This window comes from Caretta caretta, chromosome 17 (genome assembly GCF_965140235.1).
Source record: "Caretta caretta isolate rCarCar2 chromosome 17, rCarCar1.hap1, whole genome shotgun sequence".
Classification (NCBI taxonomy): domain Eukaryota; kingdom Metazoa; phylum Chordata; order Testudines; family Cheloniidae; genus Caretta; species Caretta caretta.
Genome location: NC_134222.1, coordinates 3080980 through 3103250, shown reverse-complemented (window position 1 = coordinate 3103250; position 22271 = coordinate 3080980). Strand labels below are relative to the sequence as shown.

Below are 22271 nucleotides of genomic sequence, written 5' to 3'. Positions count from 1 at the left end.
TAAAATGGCCGGTGTAGCCCAGCAGGAGCCTTATGACAGGATGAGGGGTAGAGAGGCGACAAATGAGTGATGGTCCAGGGAAGGATCTTGCTAGGCGAGAACCCAAAACCCTAAGCTCTGCTGGGATGCACGTTGCAAACGAAGGGAAATTCTGCTTCCCTTCAGTGATCAGGCAAGCGGTTCTCATGCACGCTATGGGACCACCGACCCTCCCCTTCACAGCCCTGCTGCTGCTTTGTGCTGGGGGCATTATGGGACAACGGCTGCCTTCCACTCCAGCACCCAGTGCTGGCTGTTGTTGGAGGGAGGACACCAGTCTAGCGGGGCTGCCGGCCTGGTCAGTGACACCAGCCTGCGCGCGGGGCCCTCAGGGCGGCACATACATTCTGCGGCACCAAAGCAGAGCCCACGGCCGACGTTGCTGCTTAGTGTTTATTAGAGGACGACTCTGCTGTGGGGGCCAAGAACCGCCAGCTGAAGTCACTCAGCCAAGCCCCCTGGAGCTTGGCCCACCAAATAACCAAGAGCACTGGTTTTCAGCAAAGGCGGCTGCTGCCCCCGCCCCATGAGGAGGATGCTAGGCAACCTCAGTCCCACAGCATCAGGAGTGGAAATCAAGTCAAAGCGATGGAGCTCCCTTCCTTGGACACCAGCACAAACTCGGCACAGGAATCGCAGAGCACCGACCCTGCAGCAGAACAGGAAGGGACAGAGGGCAACCACTGCACCGCGGCAAGGCCCTCTCACCCTCCAACAGCTTTCTGTGGTTTGCGGCCAAGTGGCATTTTCCGTGCTGACACCTGACTGGGCAGGCGGCTATTTATACCCCATCAATCCCCACTAAATTACCTGGAGTCCAAGTCAGAGTTAGCTCGGTCAATGGAGGGAGACAGCTCTGTTTCTGCAGCCCCTGGCCTCTGATCAGGGGTGTGACATTGCACTCCATAAGGCTTTATAGAAATATGCTTATGAATGTATATATATATGACATAACTGGAATAAGTTTTATGCTACATATGCCATGTAACATATCTATGCAAAGGTTACGCTCTACTGAATATATTCATCCTATTTGTATGCATGTGTCATTGTTGTATTCGAAGTTATGAATATTGGCTGTATACTTGTTTGATTTTAAATAGTCTTAGTAAGGCATTTGGTCAGTTTCTTTAGAAAGGAATTTGCAAGTTAAGTGCCCAATCAAGAAGCACTTAAAGGACAATGGATCTTGGAAGGCTCCAATCTACATAAGAAGTTTACATGAGGACGTTCAAGGTAGCATGTGAACCATGGCTGCTACCTGTAAGTTTTGAGTCATGCATGGACATGTGACTTGCCCTTGTGACTCCAAAACTCCATCCTGTAGCTGGAATTCTACACAGGAGGAGGGAGGGGTATCCACCCACAAAAGAAAAACCCCTGGAAGACACCTCCATTTTGTCTTCAGTTGGCTCAAGAGATAGCATCTCCACCCCAAAGGATACCTGAAAGAAACTGGAACAAAGGACAGTAACCACAGGGGGTGTGAGTGAGTGCTGGACCCAGACTAGAAGGAGACTAGTCTGTAAAAGGAAGCTTACTGGAACACCTCTGACGGTGAGGTTTTATCTGTATTCAGTTTTCTTACTGTATTAGGCATAGACTTGCGTGTTTTATTTTATTTTGTTTGGTAATTCACTTTGTTCTGTCTGCTATTACTTGGAACCACTTAAATCCTACTTTCTGTATTTAATAAAATCACTTTTTACTTATTAATTAACCCAGAGTATGTAATAATACCGGGGGGGGGGGGGCAAACAGCTGTGCATATCTCTCTATCAGTGTTATAGAGGGCGAACAATTTATGAGTTTACCCTGTATAAAGCTTAAAGGTAAAACGGATTTATTTGGAGTTTGGATCCCACTGGGAGCTGGGCATCTGAGTGTTAGAGACAGGAACACTTCTTAAGCTGCTTTCATTTAAGCTTGCAGTTTGTGGGACATGGTTCAGACCTGGGTCTGTGTTTGTGACCAGCAAGCATGTCTGGCACATCCAGGCAGGGTGCTGGAGTCTCAAGCTGGCAGGGAAAGCAGGGGCAGAAGTAATCTTGGCATATCAGTTGGCAGCCCAAAGGGGGTTTATGTGATCCAACCCGTCACAGGGGGCCGGGCCCATTGGGTGGCATTTGTCCATTCAGAACTGAGAACCATCAACTCACCATACAACCTACTCACAACTGCCAACCCAGGATCGACTGGAACTGGGCACTTGACAACAGCCAGCTCCCTATTTCATTACTGATCCCCCAACCCGCGCAGTCCCCCACCCAGATCTCTCCTTACCACGCAGCCCACAACAGCCAGAGACACCCTAGCCAACTCCTTCAACCAGAGGAGCCATCAGGAAAGCTGGGGAGGTGGGCTAGTGTCGCGGCTGAATCCCCTCCTTGCAGCTTTGAGTGAGTGAGTTACTCGTCCCTGAAAAAACGTTAATTCCGTGGACATCTTTGATCCCCAAGTGCTTTGCGAGCTGGGCAAGCACAGCCACTGAAATGCAGCCACCTCAGGGCGACAGCTGAACCGCACACAGCATTCTGCACAACAGGGATGAGAGGGCACATTATGGCCAAGGAGCCTCGGAAAAAAACCCTAGGGCCCTGGGATTTCCAGTGTCTGCCCACAGCAGACAGGCCCTGGGTGTTGTAATCCTGCTGGAGGAAGAGAGGGAAATTTCACAACTCGGGTTAAACAATGGAACGCGTGGGCTGGGACGCGCTGCCTTCCTTTGGAAGCCTGGGTTGTCACAAGCTCTCAGACACACACACACACGGACCCGACAGCCCGAGCCTAACAGTGCAGGCCTGGCCAAAGCTGATATGTGCAATGCCAAGCAACAAAGGAATTGCCTCGTTCCCTGCATGATGCTCACACCCCAATGAGCAATACAGACACTGTTCCACACAGCCAGGCTCTGGAAATGGGGCAAACTAGGGGAAGTCAGAGGAAGTTACATCCCTCCATCAAAAGGGGAACAAGGACACCCAGAGCTACCACTTTCCAAGCAGACTATAACTTCTGCCATCTGTTCTACTCTACACAGGGTCCTAAACTGCCCTCGTCAGGTAGTTTCTGAGCACCTCTCAGTCATGCATTAAATGGCATCACGTGACTGACATCTGTCTGATGTGGATGATTTCCTTTCTTCTTCTCCCCAGGGAGAGAGCTGTGTGAGCGGCGGAGCAGCTTGCTCCTCCCCTCCCGGTACGGCCCCCCTGCTCTGGGTTTGTGTCAGAGAAGGCCGGTGGGAGCAGGGCCCCTGGGAAGGTTTGGGGTGGCTCTGAGTTCCTGGGGGGTTGTTCCGCGGTCTGGGACCGGCCCCGCAGGACACTCTGTTTGCTGCCCAGCTGGGCTCTGCCCAGGTGGTAGAAAGTTCCAAGGGACCGAGGAGTTATGGACCTCGGTGCCCAGCCCGGAGCCGTAGGCCCTTCTAGATACGCTGAGCCCAGGCCGCTGAGCGCCTCGAAGATCGGGCCCGAGACCCCTTGACTCTCTTCTGTGGGAGGCCAGCGCAGAGAGCAGGGGACGGGCCCGGGTGCTGCTGAGAAGAGCACCATCACACCATCCCAGAACACGGCTCTGCCATTGCCCCCTGGAGCCCTTTATCCCTGACACACATGCCCCAGCCTGGCTGTGGGAATGAGACAGGGGCTGAGATGCAGCCACTGCAAGATGGCAATCACTGGCCTGGAGCACCTGGCCCGGACGGCCGTTCCAGCCTAGAGCAGCAGAGTCTGATGTGGTCTTCAGCGGGGAAATGCCCCGGAGCCTATTTCTGCAGCAACACAAAGCAGCTCCAATAGCCAGCATTTGTTTCCTTGACATAGAAGCTGCTTGCACACAGGGACACTTCTGCTCAGAGCTTTCCCCCCACCCATGCATCTAGTCTTCACCCTTTCTGGAGGGGAGGACAGCAGGAGCCCCTGGCCCCGCTGAACCCCTTTACCGCTGGCCTCCAGCAGCCTCCTACCCCACACTGGCAGATTGGAGGGGAGAGCCACACTAGCAAGTTCTCTGTAACACTCCCATCACAGGCTTCAGAGTGAGCAGCCGTGTCAGTCTGTATCCGCGAAAAGGACAGGAGGACTTGTGGCACCTTCGAGATTAACCCATTTATTTGGGCATGAGCTTTCGTGAGCGACCGCTCACTTCGTCGCAGGGTTTGCTCAGAGAAATACCACCTTTCTGTTCCCAGGGCCTCCCGGTTTCCAAGCAGGCATGAAGCCGTTTCAAAGGCCCCAGAGGGGATTGAGACCGAGAGTGTGGTTTTGTTCTTTCCTGGAAGTGCTTTAATTAAAACACTACAGCTGTCTGTGTCCTCCATGGAGACAGCTACAACGGCATTAAAGGGGGAACTGTCCACAAGCTTAGACTCAGAGAGGCTTCTTCCGAACCAGAAGGCAAATCCCATTCACAGTCAGGAGGTGTACATATCATAGCCTGGAGTGAGAATCCCTCAGGCTCCCAGCAGCTCTCCACCCAAGGATCTCAGTGTGTTTCACAAACATTCCTACCACTCTGAGGTAGGTATCATCCCCATCTTACAGGTGGGGAAACCGAGGCAACTCGCCCAAGGCCAGACTGCTAGTCAGTGGCAGAACTGGGGGGAAAAGCCACAAAACGTCAATTCCATGAGACTCATCCTTCCCTGGGTCCTTCTGCTGTGTGAGGTACTCAGGAGATACACAGAAGCCCTTTTGTGTATTTAAGATTTTGTGAACTGGATTTTCTGGCCCTCCTTTTACTGAGGCCACGGGGAACTTTGCAAGGATGGGCACACCCAGGGGAGGACAATCAGGGGGCAAAGGGTAGCTCGGCATAGGGAATATGCAGAGAGCATTTCCTGATATTCAGCCAGAGTGACATCTAGGAGGCTGTGGAACGGTCCCGCTAAAGGTAGACGCCCCATCGCTTGGGCTGTTCAAACTGGCCCAAGCCCTGCACAAGGTCCTGGGACTGGTGCTCAGAAAGCAGGGGAGCAGGAGTAGGGACAACTGGTACTTGGATTCTAATGATTACTTTGTAGGGCTACTCGCAGCCCACACATGCTGCATGCAGCACTGGGCCCCAGAAAACATGGCACACAACACACGGAGCTCTCCAGCTGCATCGAGGAAGGGAGGGTTGTGGAGACTCACAACGAACCTGGGCGCCCGAGTACATTAGCAAAGGGAGCTGCATGGCGCGTGTTCACTGTCTCGCCGCACCCTCTGCAGAACTAGACGCGCTCCCAGGCTCAGCAGGGCTCCGATGCGGGCCGACTTCGCTGCGGTCAGCGGGAGCTCGGGTTGGAGTTTTCGAGGTGCTGACCAACCCGGCGCAGTCCTGCCCCAGGCTACCAGGCAGCCACGTGACCCAAAGGCGGAACGTTTCCATTACAGAAACTGGCGCTGTAGCTAGACCCAGGGCTGCGGGTTCAGCTTACCGCTTGGCCTGCTGTAACTGGATATTCTGGCCAGCACCATCTTGGATTACTATTGCCATTGCCCGATGGCCCCCACCCCCAGCCTCTCCAGAGCAGGGGTATGCGCTGCGGAGGGATTTTGTTTCAAGAACAGAAATGTTCAGAAGCCTGTGGCTCGTGCGTCGCAGCGCCCCCCGACGAGAGACGGTACCCGAGACGCGCCCCCTCTCCAAAGAGGGCGGGCGGCTCGGGCCACCGGCAGCCAACCCAGCCAGCAGCCGTGCCTGCTGCCACCCCTCTAGCTCAGCGGCAGAGTTGCTCGCAATGGGCATATCCCAAAAGGGGTTCAGAGCAACACTGTACACCACTCCGAGATCACTGTGTGCGCAGGGGGGGCCGTTCCACGATGCCTCACCCAATGCACGGCGCGGCGAGAGGGGGCAGCCGCCTGCAGCGGTCCCTCCTCTCTGGCCCTCGATCTCCTTTTACCTGGTGTAACTCCACTGGCATCAGCGGCGTCATTCCCGAGTGACACCCGAGGGGGGCCTGCAGTCAGCATCTCCTACTGCCCTGAGTACGTCTCATGAGACCAGGCAGCCCAGATGTGTTGGCAAAGTGCCAGCCTGGAGAGGACGGTCATCACTCCAGGGGCTCTCTCAATGGGGTCACCAACTCATAGGCATTGCACTGAGCCTCTCACACCCACTGCATAAAGCTTGTTTCCCCATTTCTAATGATCAGCCCTCCCCCCACCCCAGCCTTCCAGGAGACTGCCTCTGCCAGCCAATCAGATGATAACAGGACAGGGAAGCATGTAATAATCCCGTTCTCCCGTAGCTAAGCCGCAGGGCATTTGCCTCACTTTGTATCTGGTTCTGTTAGAGGGTGTCCCTATAGCAGATGGAGGCGAGGTCTTCCCAAAGCAGAGGAAACCCCAGCAGCGGTCAGGCTCCCGAAGCGGGTCCCTGGCAGATTGACCGCAGCACCACTGCCATTCCCCGCATGCCACTCGTCTCCACCGAGGGCAGGGCGAGAGCCCACACCCTCCGCTGCACCCAGACCGCCTGTCGGCTGCACAATGCAAGGCACCAGATTCAGCTGTGAAGGCAGCTGTTTATTTCACAGCACTGATGGGTGGAGGAGAAAGAGAGAGGTCAGGGAGGGTAAAGATGAAGGCCAGCCTGGCTCCTTGTTCTAACCATCTGTTTGCTGACACCAGGATCTTGTCAGTCAGCATGGTCAGAGCTGACACGTGTGTTACCCAAGATGCTGTGTGGATCATATGACGGTCACACGCATTTCACCCAAGCGATAGCTGGGAACAGAGACGTTTTACAGACATCCTCATTTACAAACAAGCTAAGTTTGTGATTAATCCGATTTCAGCAAAACCTTTCATTTCCTCCACTAGCCTCCATCAGGACAATATATGCCAAAGCTTCTTCCATTGTTTGCAGTGTTGTTCTAGCCAGGCTGGTCCCAGGAGAGGAGACCCAAGGTGAGTGAAGTCAGAGCTTTCATTGAACCAGCTCCTTGTGGTGGAAGGGAGACGTTTCCGAGCTTCACAGAGCAATTCCTCAGGTCTGGGAAGCTCAAAAGCTTGGACCTTCCACACAGAATCAGGGAGCCAGAAGGGACCGCAAGGGTCATCTCCTCTAACAGGAGTCAGTCCAGTAAAAGACAGGACTGACCTAGCTCCTCTCAAAGCTTCTTCCTGCAGACTCCTCTCTTCCCAGCCAGGCGGCACTCCAGAACTGATCTGCGACACAGGGATGTATTGCCGTGAAGTCGTATTAGCAGGATGGCTGCAGATTTACTGTGCTCAGATCCACTCAGCACTGATATTAAAGTAGAGCCGCATTAAGCTCAGAGCTTCGCATTAAAATAACGAGGGCTGCCAAGCCAGGGCTACTATTAACAAAGCGACAAATCATCCCAATTGGCTCATTGGTGAGAGAATGAAGCAGCATCAGTGTCTGGAATACTCCGTGCATGTGACAAGACAAAGAGACATGACAGAGGTCTCTAAAGAAGAATGATACACTATCAGGGTTGGAAGGGAACTCAGAAGGCCATCTAGTCCAACCCCCTGCTCAAAGCAGGACCAATCCCCAACTAAATCATCCCACCCAGGGCTTTGTCAAGCCTGACCTTAAAAACCTCTAAGGAAGGAGATTCTACCACCTCCCTAGGTAACGCATTCCAGTGCTTCACCACCCTCCTAGTGAAAAAGTTTTTCCTAATATCCAATCTAAACCTCCCCCATTGCAACTTGAGACCATTACTCCTCGTTCTGTCATCTGCTACCACTGAGAACAGTCTAGAGCCATCCTCTTTGGAACCCCCTTTCAGGTAGTTGAAAGCAGCTATCAAATCCACCCTCATTCTTCTCTTCCGCAGACTAAACAATCCCAGTTCCCTCAGCCTCTCCTCATAAGTCATGTGTTCCAGTCCCCTAATCATTTTTGTTGCCCTCTGCTGGATTCTTTCCAATTTTTCCACATCCTTCTTGTAGTGTGGGGCCCAAAACTGGACACAGCACTCCAGATGAGGCCTCTGGGCAGCACAGAAGTGAAGCAGCTGTAAGTGAAAAGGGGATCTAGACACCCAGCTTTATTGTACTCTCAGCTTCTGCTTTTAAATGTCACCCTCTCTCGACTGCGTGCGTTGCCGTCAACACACAGGCTGGCCCGCTGGGTGTGACAAAGGGAACGGCTGATGCAGGAAGGAAACATTCAGGCCAAATCTGGACCAAGCGAATCATCATCATCTGACATCTCTACGGTTCCTTTCAATTGAAGGGCTTTGCAAATCATATGCACAGAGGAAACCGTTCACACATAGCTCTAATGCAACCACATCTAAGGTGAAAGGCAGCAATTCGCTGCTCAACTGGAGGAAGAGGAGATGTTTTAGCTAAGGATACCGTGACAAACATCTTCCTTTACAAAAAACAGTGCCATGAGATCTGTAACTGAGCAGACAGGGCCTTGGGCTTTCAAGGTCTTGCCTGAAAGAACCACACACAAGGAGAGAGGAAACCCAGTTTAGCTCACATGGAAAAAGGAAGAGCTGGGCTGGATTCGACACTGCGAACCCAGGACTATGCCATGGAACCCCAATGGACCAGCCTTGATTTGAGGAAATTCCCTTTGAGGAAATCCAAGTAGGCTTTGGTGCCTCCATTGCACAGTCCCCAGTAGTTTGAAAGTCTGAGGAGCCAAGGCACAGACCAAACACCCACTTAAGGGGTTTTCCAACACACAGGCCAGGTGTCAAGCCGCTGATCAGCCCACCAAAAACTTACAAGGAGCTAATCACAACCGGGAGAAGAGCCCAAGGATTCAGTGCAGCACTGAGAGGACCCTTGCACACACCCCCTCTCCTAGCATGCAGCCTCTCAGCTAGGGACGCTCCAGTCCAGCCCTTCTACATGGGGGCCGCAGAGGCATTCTCCAAAGGCGAGGGAGGCTCCAGGCTGGAGGCAGAAGGGGAGGGATGTGGAAGACACAAGCCATTAAAAGCCGCAGTCTGTTAATGAAAGTAGATGGTTGCAGAGCTTTGGGAGCAAACACCACCTGGCAGACAGCTCATGCATTGGAGGCCAGCCTGGCCTTTTGCTTCCTTAGTAGAATGCAGTAAACTAGATGAGGTTTATTTCAAGCAATAGTAACACACCTTGCCCATGCAAGAGCTCTAGGCACCCTGACAATCATAGAATCATAGAATCATAGAATATAAGGGTTGGAAGGGACCCCAGAAGGTCATCTAGTCCAACCCCCTGCTCGAAGCAGGACCAATTCCCAGTTAAATCATCCCAGCCAGGGCTTTGTCAAGCCTGACCTTAAAAACCTCTAAGGAAGGAGATTCTACCACCTCCCTAGGTAACGCATTCCAGTGTTTCACCACCCTCCTAGTGAAAAAGTTTTTCCTAATATCCAATCTAAACCTCCCCCACTGCAGCTTGAGACCATTACTCCTCGTTCTGTCATCTGATACCATTGAGAACAGTCTAGAGCCATCCTCTTTGGAACCCCCTTTCAGGTAGTTGAAAGCAGATATCAAATCCCCCCTCATTCTTCTTTTCTGCAGGCTAAACAATCCCAGCTCCCTCAGCCTCTCCTCATAACTCATGTGTTCCAGACCCCTAATCATTTTTGTTGCCCTTCGCTGGACTCTCTCCAATTTATCCACATCCTTCTTGAAGTGTGGGGCCCAAAACTGGACACAGTACTCCAGATGAGGCCTCACTAATGTCGAATAGAGGGGAACGATCACGTCCCTCGATCTGCTCGCTATGCCCCTACTTATACATCCCAAAATGCCATTGGCCTTCTTGGCAACAAGGGCACACTGCTGACTCATATCCAGCTTCTCGTCCACTGTCACCCCTAGGTCCTTTTCCGCAGAACTGCTGCCTAGCCATTCGGTCCCTAGTCTGTAGCTGTGCATTGGGTTCTTCCGTCCTAAGTGCAGGACCCTGCACTTATCCTTATTGAACCTCATCAGATTTCTTTTGGCCCAATCCTCCAATTTGTCTAGGTCCTTCTGTATCCTATCCCTCCCCTCCAGCGTATCTACCACTCCTCCCAGTTTAGTATCATCCGCAAATTTGCTGAGAGTGCAATCCACACCATCCTCCAGATCATTTATGAAGATATTGAACAAAACCGGCCCCAGGACCGACCCTTGGGGCACTCCACTTGATACCGGCTGCCAACTAGACATGGAGCCATTGATAACTACCCGTTGAGCCCGACAATCTAGCCAGCTTTCTACCCACCTTGTAGTGCATCTACCCACCTTGCAGTGCCACAGCACACTACACCCAGAAGCATTGAAAAACAAACACTCCAACAGGAACAAATTAATTCAGTGCAGCCAGACAATGAATCAGCAACAAAAAGGTGAGTAAATTAGTAAATTATGTTCTTTTAACTGTCCCAGTCATGCTAACGCAGGATTAAAGCACACTGACAGACACAGTGAGAACTTCAAGGCATCTGGAATGACAGACCTTGCAAAGAAATAGGGCAACATGACACAGAATAGCTATTAGCCAATTGCATCTTTAACACCGTAAGACGTCTCGTAGCATCCTCTCTGTTAGACTTGCAAACTAACATTCTGCCAAACCACTAGGAGACACACAAGCTCAGCATTAATATCTGCCACTTGTCACGCTAATGTGGAGCACGGCCACCCCACAGCGTCTCTTCACTGGTTAAAAGCTGTCTTGGTCACACCTCTCACAGTCACCGCCAGGCTCCAAGGGTCCTTCCGCATCCAGTTACCACATTCCTCTACGATAAAGTGCTCAGTAACAGAAGTGACCTTTGAACACGGAGCTCATCCCCTAAGCTGTGAGCCTGCGTATTGGGCGGAGTCCCAGCACTCACAGGCCAGGAACATGACTCCCCAAGGAGTATTTATCCCCATCGTTGCCAGTGCCACACAGACTAGCCCCAGAGAGAGTGCCAAGGAATTAACATCACCTGTGGCCAAAGCAGCCCCTTTCTGAGCAGGGCACTGATCCAGTGTCCTGGTACACATATGGAGTGGAAGGATATTAGACTATAAATAATGCACACTCAGGTGATCTAATAACGGAGATTTTGGAAAACTCCCAGAGCCATCTCTGCAGCTTTGGGGCATCTCTGGCAGGTAACACAGGGCCAGCACCGAATGGCCGTTTGGGGCAATTCCCCTAGCAGTTTTAGGAGATGCTGAGACCAGAGCCAATCATGCTGACCAACACTGCCTCCCTCGACTCCCCATATGTCCTCTCTCGTCTTGCACTCGGATTGTGAGCTGTCTGGCCCAGGGACCATCTTTTTGCTCTGTCTGTACAGCGCCTGGCACAACAGGCCTGGTCCAGGACTAGGCCTCCTAGGTGCTATGGTAACACAAATCCTTTCTCCCCACCACAACCTGCCCCAGTGCGACACAACCCCCCACAGCCCAGGCAGCAATGCCTGTGACTTGCACTCCCGTACCAACCACAGGAGCAAGGTGGCCCAGCCTGCACCCCCTTCACCAGGGAGACGCAGGCCAGGGGCGGCACGGACAGGGAGGGGGGCCACGCAGAGGAAGGGCTGCCACCCGCCTACCTCCCGAGGAGCCGTCCTCGTGGTCGGAACTGTGGTAGCTGCAGTCGCTGCCTCTCTCCGGGGAGCTGCAGCTGGAGGAGTCCCGGCCAGGCGCATCCAAGTGCCGCTTGCGCCTCCAGGGCAGGGGGGGCTGCTCTTCGTGCTGCACGGGGGAGCTGCGCCCATTCGTCCCACTCAGCGAGTCCAGATCCCGGCGGCACTTGGGCCACCTGCCCCGTAAGGGGGGCAGCCGGTGGTGGGGCCTGTCCAGCTCCTCCCCAGACCCCCGGGGTAGGGTCCTGAAGCCTAAGAAGATGGGGTTCGGGAGGAACTTCTCACTCAGGTCCACCTCCTCATCGTCGTGGTCAGCGCTGCCCTCCCCGGGGCCAGGCATGTTCTTGGCGTAGGGCTGCCGGCCGCGGACCTCCCTTAAGATGGGCATAGGGCCTCTATGGGCCTCACCAGAGGAAGGAGGATGCTGAGCAGGGGGCTCACTGCCATGGGCCTCGCCAGCGATGGGGACCGGGGGCTCACCGCCATGGGGCTCACCGCCATGGGGGCGCCCAGTAGGGGGCTCGCTACCATGGGCCTGGGAAGGGATGGGGAGGGGGGGCTCGCTGCCATGGGCCTGGGAAGGGATGGGGAGGGGGGGCTCGCTGCCATGGGCCTGGGAAGGGATGGGGAGGGGGGGCTCGCTGCCATGGGCCTGGGAAGGGATGGGGAGGGGGGGCTCGCTGCCATGGGCCTGGGAAGGGATGGGGAGGGGGGGCTCGCTGCCATGGGCCTCCCAGGGGACGGGGATGGGGGGCTCGCTGCCAAGGCTCTCCCTGGGGACGGGCATGGGGGGCTCGCTGCCATGGCCCTCCCTGGGGACGGGCATGGGGGGCTCGCTGCCATGGCCCTCCCTGGGGACGGGCATGGGGGGCTCGCTGCCATGGCCCTCCCTGGGGACGGGCATGGGGGGCTCGCTGCCATGGCCCTCCCTGGGGACGGGCATGGGGGGCTCGCTGCCATGGGTCTGGCCAGGCGGGTGCCCAGCTGGAGCATCGCTGCCCTGCTCAGTGGCCGGGCCATCTGGCCCCCCCTCGGTGCTCCTGCCCACAGGGTGCTCATGCCCGGGGGGCTGCCGCCTGCCCTGCCTCCGGGCCCGCGGGGCTGCCTTGTGCTGCTGCAGCTGGTGCTGGATGGCTGCGGCCAAGCTGTGCACCGCGTGCCCCGCTGCGCCCCTCTTGCCAGGGGGCATGTCCGGGAGGGGGGCGGGCTCCTCTGCCTGCCCCTTCGGGGAGGGGGCCGGGGGCTCCCGGGCCAGCGCCGCCTCCAGGTAAATGACTTTGAACTTCTCCTCGGCCAGCGCCTGCTGCAGCAGCCTCAGGTTCCCCCGGCAGCGCTCCAGCTCCAGCTCCATGTCCCGCACCGAGCCCAGCTGCATGCGGGGCGCCGGCTCCCCAGGGAACTCGGCCTGCCAGTGCCGCGCGAACTCCGCCGGCTCCCACATGCTGCCCGCGCAGCAGCCCCGAGCCCCCGGGGATGGGCGGCGGGGCTGGGTGCGCGCGGGGAGCGATCCGATGCCCCGGGGATGGGCGGCGGGGCTGGGTGCGCGCGGGGAGCGATCCGATGCCCCGGGGATGGGCGGCGGGGCTGGGTGCGCGCGGGGAGCGATCCGAGCCCCCGGGGATGGGCGGCGGGGCTGGGTGCGCGCGGGGAGCGATCCGATGCCCCGGGGATGGGCGGCGGGGCTGGGTGCGCGCGGGGATCGGAAAGTTTCTCTCTCTCCCCCGGCAGCTTCCGCTCCGGAGTCCTGCTGGGGCCCTGACGTCGCGGCCCGGCCCGGCCCGGCCCCTCTCCCGCACAGACCCGCCTCCCCCTGGCCGAGCAGGCGGGGCCCGCGGGGAGCGCCCCGCCCGGCGCAGGAGGCGGCTCCTGGGGCTGGGGCTTCCCGGGGACCGCGGCGGAGCGGAGCCGGGCTTTGCCCGGGGAAGCGGCCGCACCGTGGGGTGCCAGGCCTCCAGCTTGGCTGCTGGGCTGGGGGCGCAGGGGAGGGCTGCAGCATCAGGTGTCAGGTCCCTTTTGCAGATGGGGAAACTGAGGCACAGAGCAGCTAAGTGACTTGCCCGTGGTCACCCAGCAGACCTGTGCCAGGTCTCCTGGGTCCCCTCGTTATCCGTCCATTAGGCCACTCTGCCGGAAACGGCCAGGAGCTATTAACCGGCGCCCTGCCCAGGGAGAGGCTGTGTGGATGCTAAGCCAGGAGCGCACTGGGGCCCAGTTCTGATGCCCCAACACGCGTTGATTGCGATGGGTCTGCCATGGAGCACAGGCAGCAGAGTCTGGCTCCAAGCCACCACCGTGCAGGGAACTGTCTGCAGATCCTTTGGCTGTAACCCTTGTGGGCCAGCGGAGAACCCAGAGCAGAGTTCGCACCTGGTGTTTGTTTCCCCTCCCTTCCAGCCCTGCTGTCGGGACTTTGCTTCTCCAAACGTAGGAACATTCAAAGCGGTGTCACTCTTTAACCTGACGCCAGTTACCCGAACGGCGAGGGGAACGGTGGAAGGCACTTGGACTGTCACCCCGGTATCTGGGCGCTGCATGCGCTGTCATGGATCTCTGCTCAGAGCCCCCCGGCAGGCAGGGCTCTGCGACACTAACTCACTTGTCCAAGGTCACACAGGAAGTCTGTGGTGGATCAGAGAGCTGGGGGCTCACAGGCCCAGCCTGGTAACCTGACCACACACCACTCCGCTGGAGTAGGCAATGAAAGAGCCTCATGATCTTTCATGTTTGGCACCTTCCAATACCCCCGCTGTCTTGCTTGTACCCCCTGGCGGCACTGTATCCAACCCAGGGAGAAGCCCCCCAGGGCAGGAGTTCCATGCATGCCTATGGTTCTGCAAAAGCAATAAACTCAGCTGGCCCTGGGCACCAATCAATCCCTCCCCCAGCCCATCCTAACGGTTGGAGAATAACCTCCATTCTCATCGTCCAAGATCAAGCAACTGTTTGGCACAAAAGACGAGTTTTGCACCACACCCTGAAGGCTGGCTAGCCCACAGATTCCCAGAGCAGGGGTAATGGTACTGGACAGCTGCAGTCAGGGTCTGTGCTGTATGTCTTGGAAGCGGCATTTTCCACTGGCTTCATTGCCCGCAACCAGAGCCACTGTTTGTAAAGCATTGTTGTGACGACGCGGGACTGTTCTTAATGTTTCCTCTGAATCGTGTGGGGGTGCCTCAGTTTCCCCTAGGCAGTTCTTAAGTGTCTAGGGGGGGGGGTAAGGGTGTATGATCGTTGCAGAGCCCTAGAGGGCAGGTGTGTGCAGGGGTCTGGACACAGAGAGTGGCCGACACCCTGTTTCCTGGCCATTGATGGCCTGGCCCTTCCCCGCTGCAAGGTGAGAGCTAAAGGGTTGGAGAACAAAGGAATTCGGTGACCTCCTGGCCCGGGAAAGGGACAAAGCCCAGAGGAGGAGGGGCTGGAGGGAGTTTCAGTTTGGGGCTGGCTGGGGACATGGAGTGAAGTGCAGACGTGGTTGTCTGGCTCACTGCCCCCCAAAATGGACCCAGCTGAGGGGTCCTGTTCTCTGCACGTACAAGCTCTGTTTTAGACCATGTTCCTGTCATCTAATAAACCTCTGTTTTACTGGATGGCTGAGAGTCACGTCTGACTGCGGAGTTGGGGTGCAGGACCCTCTGACTCCCCAAAGACCCCGCCTGGGCGGACTCGCTGTGGAAAGCGCACGGAGGGGCAGAGGACGCTGAATGCTTCGAGGCCAGACCCAGGAAGGTGGAAGCTGGGTGAGCTGTGTGTCCTGCAGACAGGCTGCTCACAGAAAGGAGACTTCCCCAGAGTCCTGCCTGGCTTCGTAGGGAGCAGTTCCAGAGCATCACCCGGGGACGCCGTGACAATTGTCACGGGGTAGCTGGCTCTTCACGGAGAGCTGGGAGCAGGTGGTTATGAATGACAGCAAGTGGCTCAGCTGCAGGTCGGGCTGGTGAGAGAGGGTTGGTGATCAGGCTCTGTGGGCTGCCGGCTGGAGAAGGCTTTGGCCAGGCAGAGTGAGATGGAAGAAATAATAAATGATCCTGGAACCAGGCTAGGAAATGCATGGAGGAAGACTTTATGCAAACAAAGAAAAAGAAAGGGGTAGATTCTCTGGAACGAGAAGACCCAGCAAGTAGGAGGGCAGGAAAGGGAACCAGGGGAAATCACATGCTAGTAAATTCCCTAGGTAAGGACAGAAAGATGGGGGAGATCTAAGGATTGCAGAGTAGATCAAAAAAGTGCTGGAGATACAGTAAGAGCTAGGGCACTGGCTGGCAGGGACGTGTTAGTGGAATGTAAAAATACAGACCAAGCAGGGAAGTGCCAAAAGACAAGGGTGGTAGGTCAACTAAAAATAAGCTCTCGGCTACCCAAATTCCTCCCAGAGACTGCAGTGGAGGTATGTAGTATGCCAGAAGAAATGTCAGAAGAGGAAAACAAGCAAGACAGAAGTGAAGATAAGGTGATTGCTGCTAAGAGGCTACTTAGCAGAAGAGGAAGTGATAGCCAGCACTTGACACCTGTGCTGTCACCTTTAAAGGAAGGATGCCACCAGGCAGGATAATTTTAGGGTATCTGATGTTCTGGACTAAGCCCTGGATTCCTCCACCCGTGAGATGCTACAGGTGCCAAAGGTAGCACATAATTGCAAAGGGAAAATATGGTGCAGTAAGCGTGGAGGTAAAGAGTCATTCTGTGATAACTGGGAGGAAGGGACAAAACAAAAACGGTGCAGCTGTGGAGGAAAACACAGCTCAGCACGTGGGGGATGCACTGAGGCAAAGTGTGCTAGAGAAATACAACCCCCCAAATTACTCATAACTTCTCATATGCAAGAGCTGCTCGGAGATACATAGATATGGGGAAAGGGAATAGCCCGCAACAAATGAACGGGAGAGAAGTGACGAGTGACACTGGGGTAAGGAGAAGACATAGTACTTATACAAACAGAGTCATTGTGTTTCTGATTGAAGTAATAAATTGTACATCTCAAGCAGGGAAGAAAACAGAAAATTCAAATAATTAAAGCTGTGAAAAAGGACTTCTGGGTTAGCAACCTATCAGTGGAATGACTTCCTACCTTCCTAGGTGAAGGAAATCTTGAACATTAAAAGAATGGTGGTGACGTCTTTCAGCTGGAATGCCCAGAGCCTAATAGTGCCTGGGCAGGAATTAGAGCAAAATATTGTTATGAAAATAAAGCCTGATACAATATGCACGCAAGAGACTTGGCTAATAGGAAAACTAAGCCATAAAATCCCAGGATATGGCAGAGCTAGAGAAACAGAAAAGGGTGGGGGTGTTCGCCCCTTCATTAAGGAGAGCCTGAACTACCTTGAAGTAGAGGTTAAAACCCTAACTACTGAGTACAAAACAATTCTGTGCCTTTAACACTTCGTAGTATGTAGAACCCATGCTGGAAGTAGAGGCTATGGACCTGGAAGCATTCACTGCAGATGGCACCTACCCGTTTGTTAAGTGTGATGATCTGAACAGTCACAACAGATTGTGGGGAGATAAGAAAAATGATAAAAATGGAAAATATTGAGAGCAATTCTTGGAAGAGGAAAAAGAACAGGAGGACTTGTGGCACCTTAGAGACTAACAAATTTATTTGAGCATAAGCTTTCGTGAGCTACAGCTCACTTCATCGGATGCAACTGATAGCTCACGAAAGTGTATGCTCAAATAAATTTGTTGGTCTCTAAGGTGCCACAAGTACTCCTTTTCTTTTGCGGATACAGACTAACACGGCTGCTACTCTGAAACCTGTCTTTGAAGAGGATAATTGAGTAACATTAAACGCTGGTGCACCTACCAGCCTCAATACAGCTGACGGAAGCCTGGATCTGGGAATAGCATCTAGCACCGTAGCAAGTGACGGCTGCTGTGAAATGTGCAGGGGAGGGAATGGGTAGTGACCATTTACCCATGTTAATTACTTAGCAAGGAAAAGGAAATACCAATATGGAATCTCAAAAAAGCCGTGTGGGAACTCCTTCGAACCAAAAGTGGGGAACATGTGACTGAGCAACGTATACATGACGTTCTTGAGTAACGCTACCAAAGGGATCAGAAAGACAGGCAGACGAGCTATTCCTAGGGTACCAACACTACTTAGAGACAGGACAGGTGTTCCCTGGTGAAAGACGGAATATGAAACAGTAAGTAGGGAAAGGAATAAAGCAAAAAGAAATAATCCTTAAATAGTGAGGACTTAATGAAATATTAAAATGGTAAGCGGGTTGCACAAAGGGCTCTAAAAAGAGCAAACAGAGGAAGCTGGGGAACATCCTGAGGGGAAATGAAGATACCAATGCAGCAGAGATGTATGAACAAATTAGGAACGTGAATGGAATGAAGAGTAAGAGCCCCAGAATACCAAGCCTTGCGGTTGCAGGACATGGAGTAATAAGCTCCAGCAAAGAAAACGTGGACATTCTGGCCACCATGTTTCCCAAAGTCAGTAATGAGTAGGAGGAGAAGCTAGAACTTTGGGAGAGAAGACGAGCATTCCTGAAGGATAATTATAAGATGATGATGAAGAGGTGGGAGGAGGACGTGGATATTATTTTAAAGTAAAACTTTAGCATGTGGGAACTCCAAAAAGTGATAAGGAGCAAAAGAACCGCACCAGGCAAGGATGAAATAAACTCTGAAATGTTTAAACATCTACGTGAAAAACGTGAGGGTGATACTAAAATTAGGTGATAACATCATGGAGAAAAGGTGAAATACCTGAGGCCTGGAAACACGCAATCCTAGTCTCGGGGCAAACAGGGTACGTTGACCTCAAGATCGGAGTCATGCGGACCAGCAGCCCACCTTGCATGGTCAGGTAAAGCCACGTAAAGAATGGACACAGAGATGCGTAGCACACCCGGAGAGGAAAAGGTTCGTCCATGAAACACAAAGTGGGTTCGGAAGAGGGAGGTGCAACTGATGACACTGTAAGAACAGAGCTAGAAGAACAAAAAAGCTTGAGAACCAAAGAATCCAATATAGTGACCTTCCCTGGCCAGAGGAAAAGCCTCCAATGTGTTACGGAGAGAGGGTATTATAGGGAGAATGTACACATGGGTAAGGGACTTCTGATGCAAAAGAACAACACAAGTGCAAATAGGAAAAGCTTTTTCCAATGTATTCTCAACTGCAAATGGAACTCCACGGGCGAGTGTAATTAGTGCAACCCTCTTTAACACCATCATAAATTACCTCTGTAAGGAGATGAGTACGGGAATTGGGATCACATGATTTGCTGACGAGGAAGCCCCTACGACAGGTTGAGGTGCAAGTGTCCCCAGCCCCAGGAAGTAGGTTGGCTCCTGTCAGAAATGTGAGAACAGGCCATGGTTGAGCCAAGTGGTCTGTAGAGTAGAAACCTGTAGGAAATAGAGAGGCCCCTGCAGAAGGCCCGGGCTTGGGGGAAGGGAAAGTTGAAGTACTGAGTTAGTTTTATGTGGAAGAAATAAAACCAAAGCCCTGAGGAAAGGGCCTGAACCAGATTCTGAGTGTGGTGTCCCTCTTCCTGGGCTGAGGGGACAGGCCCATAGTCTATTATGCTCTTGGAGGGGGGAAAACAAAGTCCTATAGGACAGTAAACGAGTGCAAACTAACAGAACAAAGCCTGTTTCTGAAGCAAAGGCAGGAATCTCTCCTTGCTGGGCTCTGCTGCATCCCCCAACTGGTTCTGAACCTGAGACCAAGTCAACAAGATCACTTATTTGCTCAGGTTTCAGAGGAACAGCCGTGTTAGTCTGTATTCGCAAAAAGAAAAGGAGTACTTGTGGCACCTTAGAGACTAACCAATTTATTTGTACGCATCCGATGAAGTGAGCTGTAGCTCACGAAAGCTCATGCTCAAATAAATTGGTTAGTCTCTAAGGTGCCACAAGTCCTCCTTTTCTTTTTATTTGCTCAGCATCTCATAATTATTTTATTAACAACACATGCTCCAGCTCCCACGGCTCAGAGGAAGCCAAACGAGACACAAGCCGATCACATGAAGAGTGCAAAAGAATGAAACCAAATAAGCCTCTGTGCAAATACCCAAGTAGCTGGAGCTCTGCAATGCAGAAGCAGGGCCAAACTCACTTGTGGTGTAACTGCACTGGCGTAACTGCAAGTCAGCAGAGCTCCAGTGAGCTTGAACTGGGCCCCCTGGGTTTGTTGCATGGAGTGTGTCTATACTGGTGGGACAGCTCAATCAGCCCCCGAGCCTGTGCACAGCATGGGATGCAAGCAGCCACGCAAGGCAAGGCAATTAAAGTGACCTAGGAAACCCAGAGAGGGCTCTCCAGGGCATACAGCCACCAAGTCAAAATGATCGCATGTCAGCATCTCAAGGGGCAGGGGCAGTAGGGCTGTGCGCATTTCTGGAAGATCGCTCCATAGCAGCAAAGAAGTCTTGCTATGGCAACCCTCAACCATACGTGCGCACCGCACAGTGGTGTCGCCAACTCCCACACAAAGCTGCTAAGGCGGGGCCTACCGCAGCAAAGCTGGTTGCTGTCACTTGCTACCAGTGGTGAACTGCAGTCTGAGCAGTTACCTGATTACAGGATTTTCCTACAGATGGAAAGCTGCAAATGCACACACATGGCTGGGGGGCAGAGTCCCTTTTTACACTGCTATAGTCCTTTTGATCCGCAGTGCACGCTGGCTTTTTCCTGTCCTGTCCTATGGCTCTTATCCTGAGTCCTCCCGTTTCCTTCCCGCGTCTTTCCTTACAGCCCCCATTAAATCAAATCGATCTATTTATACACTGACCATCCCAGTGCCCAGGCCAACATACAACATCCAGAAAGGACTCCGGAGGAGCTTCAAATGCTCTCATCACCCTCAGTGCAGGCGTGGCTTGGAGGGGAGTGGTATCTCAGCGAATCCAGCTGCTCGGGCAGACCCAAACTGTGTGCCAGCATTACCTCTACAGAACCCGCCTGCAGGGGTCGCAGCATGTGCCTCGCCACGTGGCCATGGGACTTTTGGAAGCCGTGTAGACAGCTGGACCCTAACTGCCCTGGCCACAAAGTGCCCCATTGCTTGTGCTCATGTTGCCTTTTACCCTTTGGTTTTCCGGGGCTCAGTGCTTTTCCCCACTGATGTTTCTGTCGCTCTCCCTGCATGTTTCAGGCAGCTGTCTGCTTTCATGCTGATGAGGAGCAGAGAGGATGTGTTTTAACGCACTGAGCAAGCTGCATAAGCAACCATCCCTTCTCCTTCAGCCTGTACGTACTGCTTGGACGTCACACTCCCCTCCTCCCACGTGCCGCACTGTAACTATGGCCAGGGGCTTTACTCAAAAGTCTTTTGCCTTCATCTGGCGCATCAGGCTTGAGCCAGTGCCAGACGGAGGGAGCCCCGGGTGCTAACTATCTATTAGTTTAGCACTTTTGGCCTTTGGGACTCCAAACCAGTGGTTGATACTATCTGTGTGTTAACTTCACGCACAAAAGCAATGTCCTTACCCATGCCAAGCCGGGCGTTAAACACCCATCAAGGTAACAGATGATACGGCAGAGCCGTTTCACTTTATCAAAGCAACTAATTAAAAACATCCTTTAGGAAATGACTTGATTGTCTCTTTCTGGAGAAAGCCCCCACAGGTCCCCCGCCGCTCCACACCCCCATCAGATAAAAGACAGCTTAGCCCCGCCTGGCCCAGGCACCCATTGGGCAGGCGCTGGCCTCTAGCTAGTAATGGCCCTGACATATTCAATTAGCCAAAATCGTTTTCAAATTTTTTTTTCTAGCAGTTTGCAGGCAACCTGCTAGCAGGGGCGAGAAGTGAGCAATTTAGGAGGCTAAGTGGTTTCTTGGATCCCCTTCCAGTGCTGATGGCGTGGGATTTTATATTTCTCCTCTTCCTTATGTACTGGAGCTGGCTGACCCCATTTACTCCTTGGTCGCCCTCCCTCTCCCACCCCTGAGGTCTCCCCGGTAGCAGAGTGGGAGGCACGAGATGGAGAAGCCCGGTGACGATGCCCAAGGGATGAGGAAGTGTCTGGTACTGGCAGTGGCCTAGGCGGTTAGTAAAGTAATTAATGGCACAAACCATCCATCTCTTTGCTGAACCAGGCTAAAATTAGCCCCCAAGAAGCTGGGGAGCTAGTGCATTGCAAAGCCTCCCTAGCACAGCCAGTTGTGTGGGCATGTGTTTGCCAGGCACCCCTCCTCACCTGAATAATGGCAAGCATTTCTCTAGCGGCCCTGAGGCCAGCGATTTGTGGTCCCAGCCTCTGGATGGACTGGCATTTCCACCCAGGGTGCAAAGGGCTTTCTGAAGGCAAAGCCTTGAAGAGGAGGTGCAAAGGCAGCCAGCGAACTCCTCGGGCTGGAGCAATGAGGGGACAGACCAGGCCCACTTTTGCCAGCTTTGACTCACGCTGGGAAGAGATGATTAGTCTTGGGCCCTGGAATTTCCTGCCCTGGTTCACAGCAGCTGGTCCAGCTCTGGCACCGATACAGCCCCAGCACCACAGGAATTAGGCAGGGCTGGCTCAGGCATTCCCACTGGGTACAAACCCAGAGTCACCATGAAACCACGTGATTCCAAATGGCTAGTGACAGCCACAGGAAACCCCAAACTCCTAGCTCTTCGGCTCCCCGCTGTAAGCTTGACATGCGGCCAAGCACCCCGACGAGCACAGGGCATTCACGCTCCCTGCCTCTCACACTGGGCATGGGCTGAGGTCACGAAAGGA

The 22271-nt window shown here is 53.8% G+C and overlaps 1 protein-coding gene across 1 annotated transcript in view; it reads right to left on the bottom strand.

Moving 5' to 3' along the window:
• ABR (ABR activator of RhoGEF and GTPase) overlaps window positions 1–13039 on the bottom strand; it is a 104737-nt gene extending 91698 nt beyond the window's left edge. The window contains exon 1 of the mRNA XM_048823639.2: window positions 11551–13039. Within this exon, the coding sequence (XP_048679596.2) occupies window positions 11551–13024 (1474 nt within the window). The 5' untranslated portion in view covers window positions 13025–13039. The remainder of the gene's footprint in view (window positions 1–11550) is intronic.
• Between the last annotated feature and the right edge of the window lie 9232 nt (window positions 13040–22271).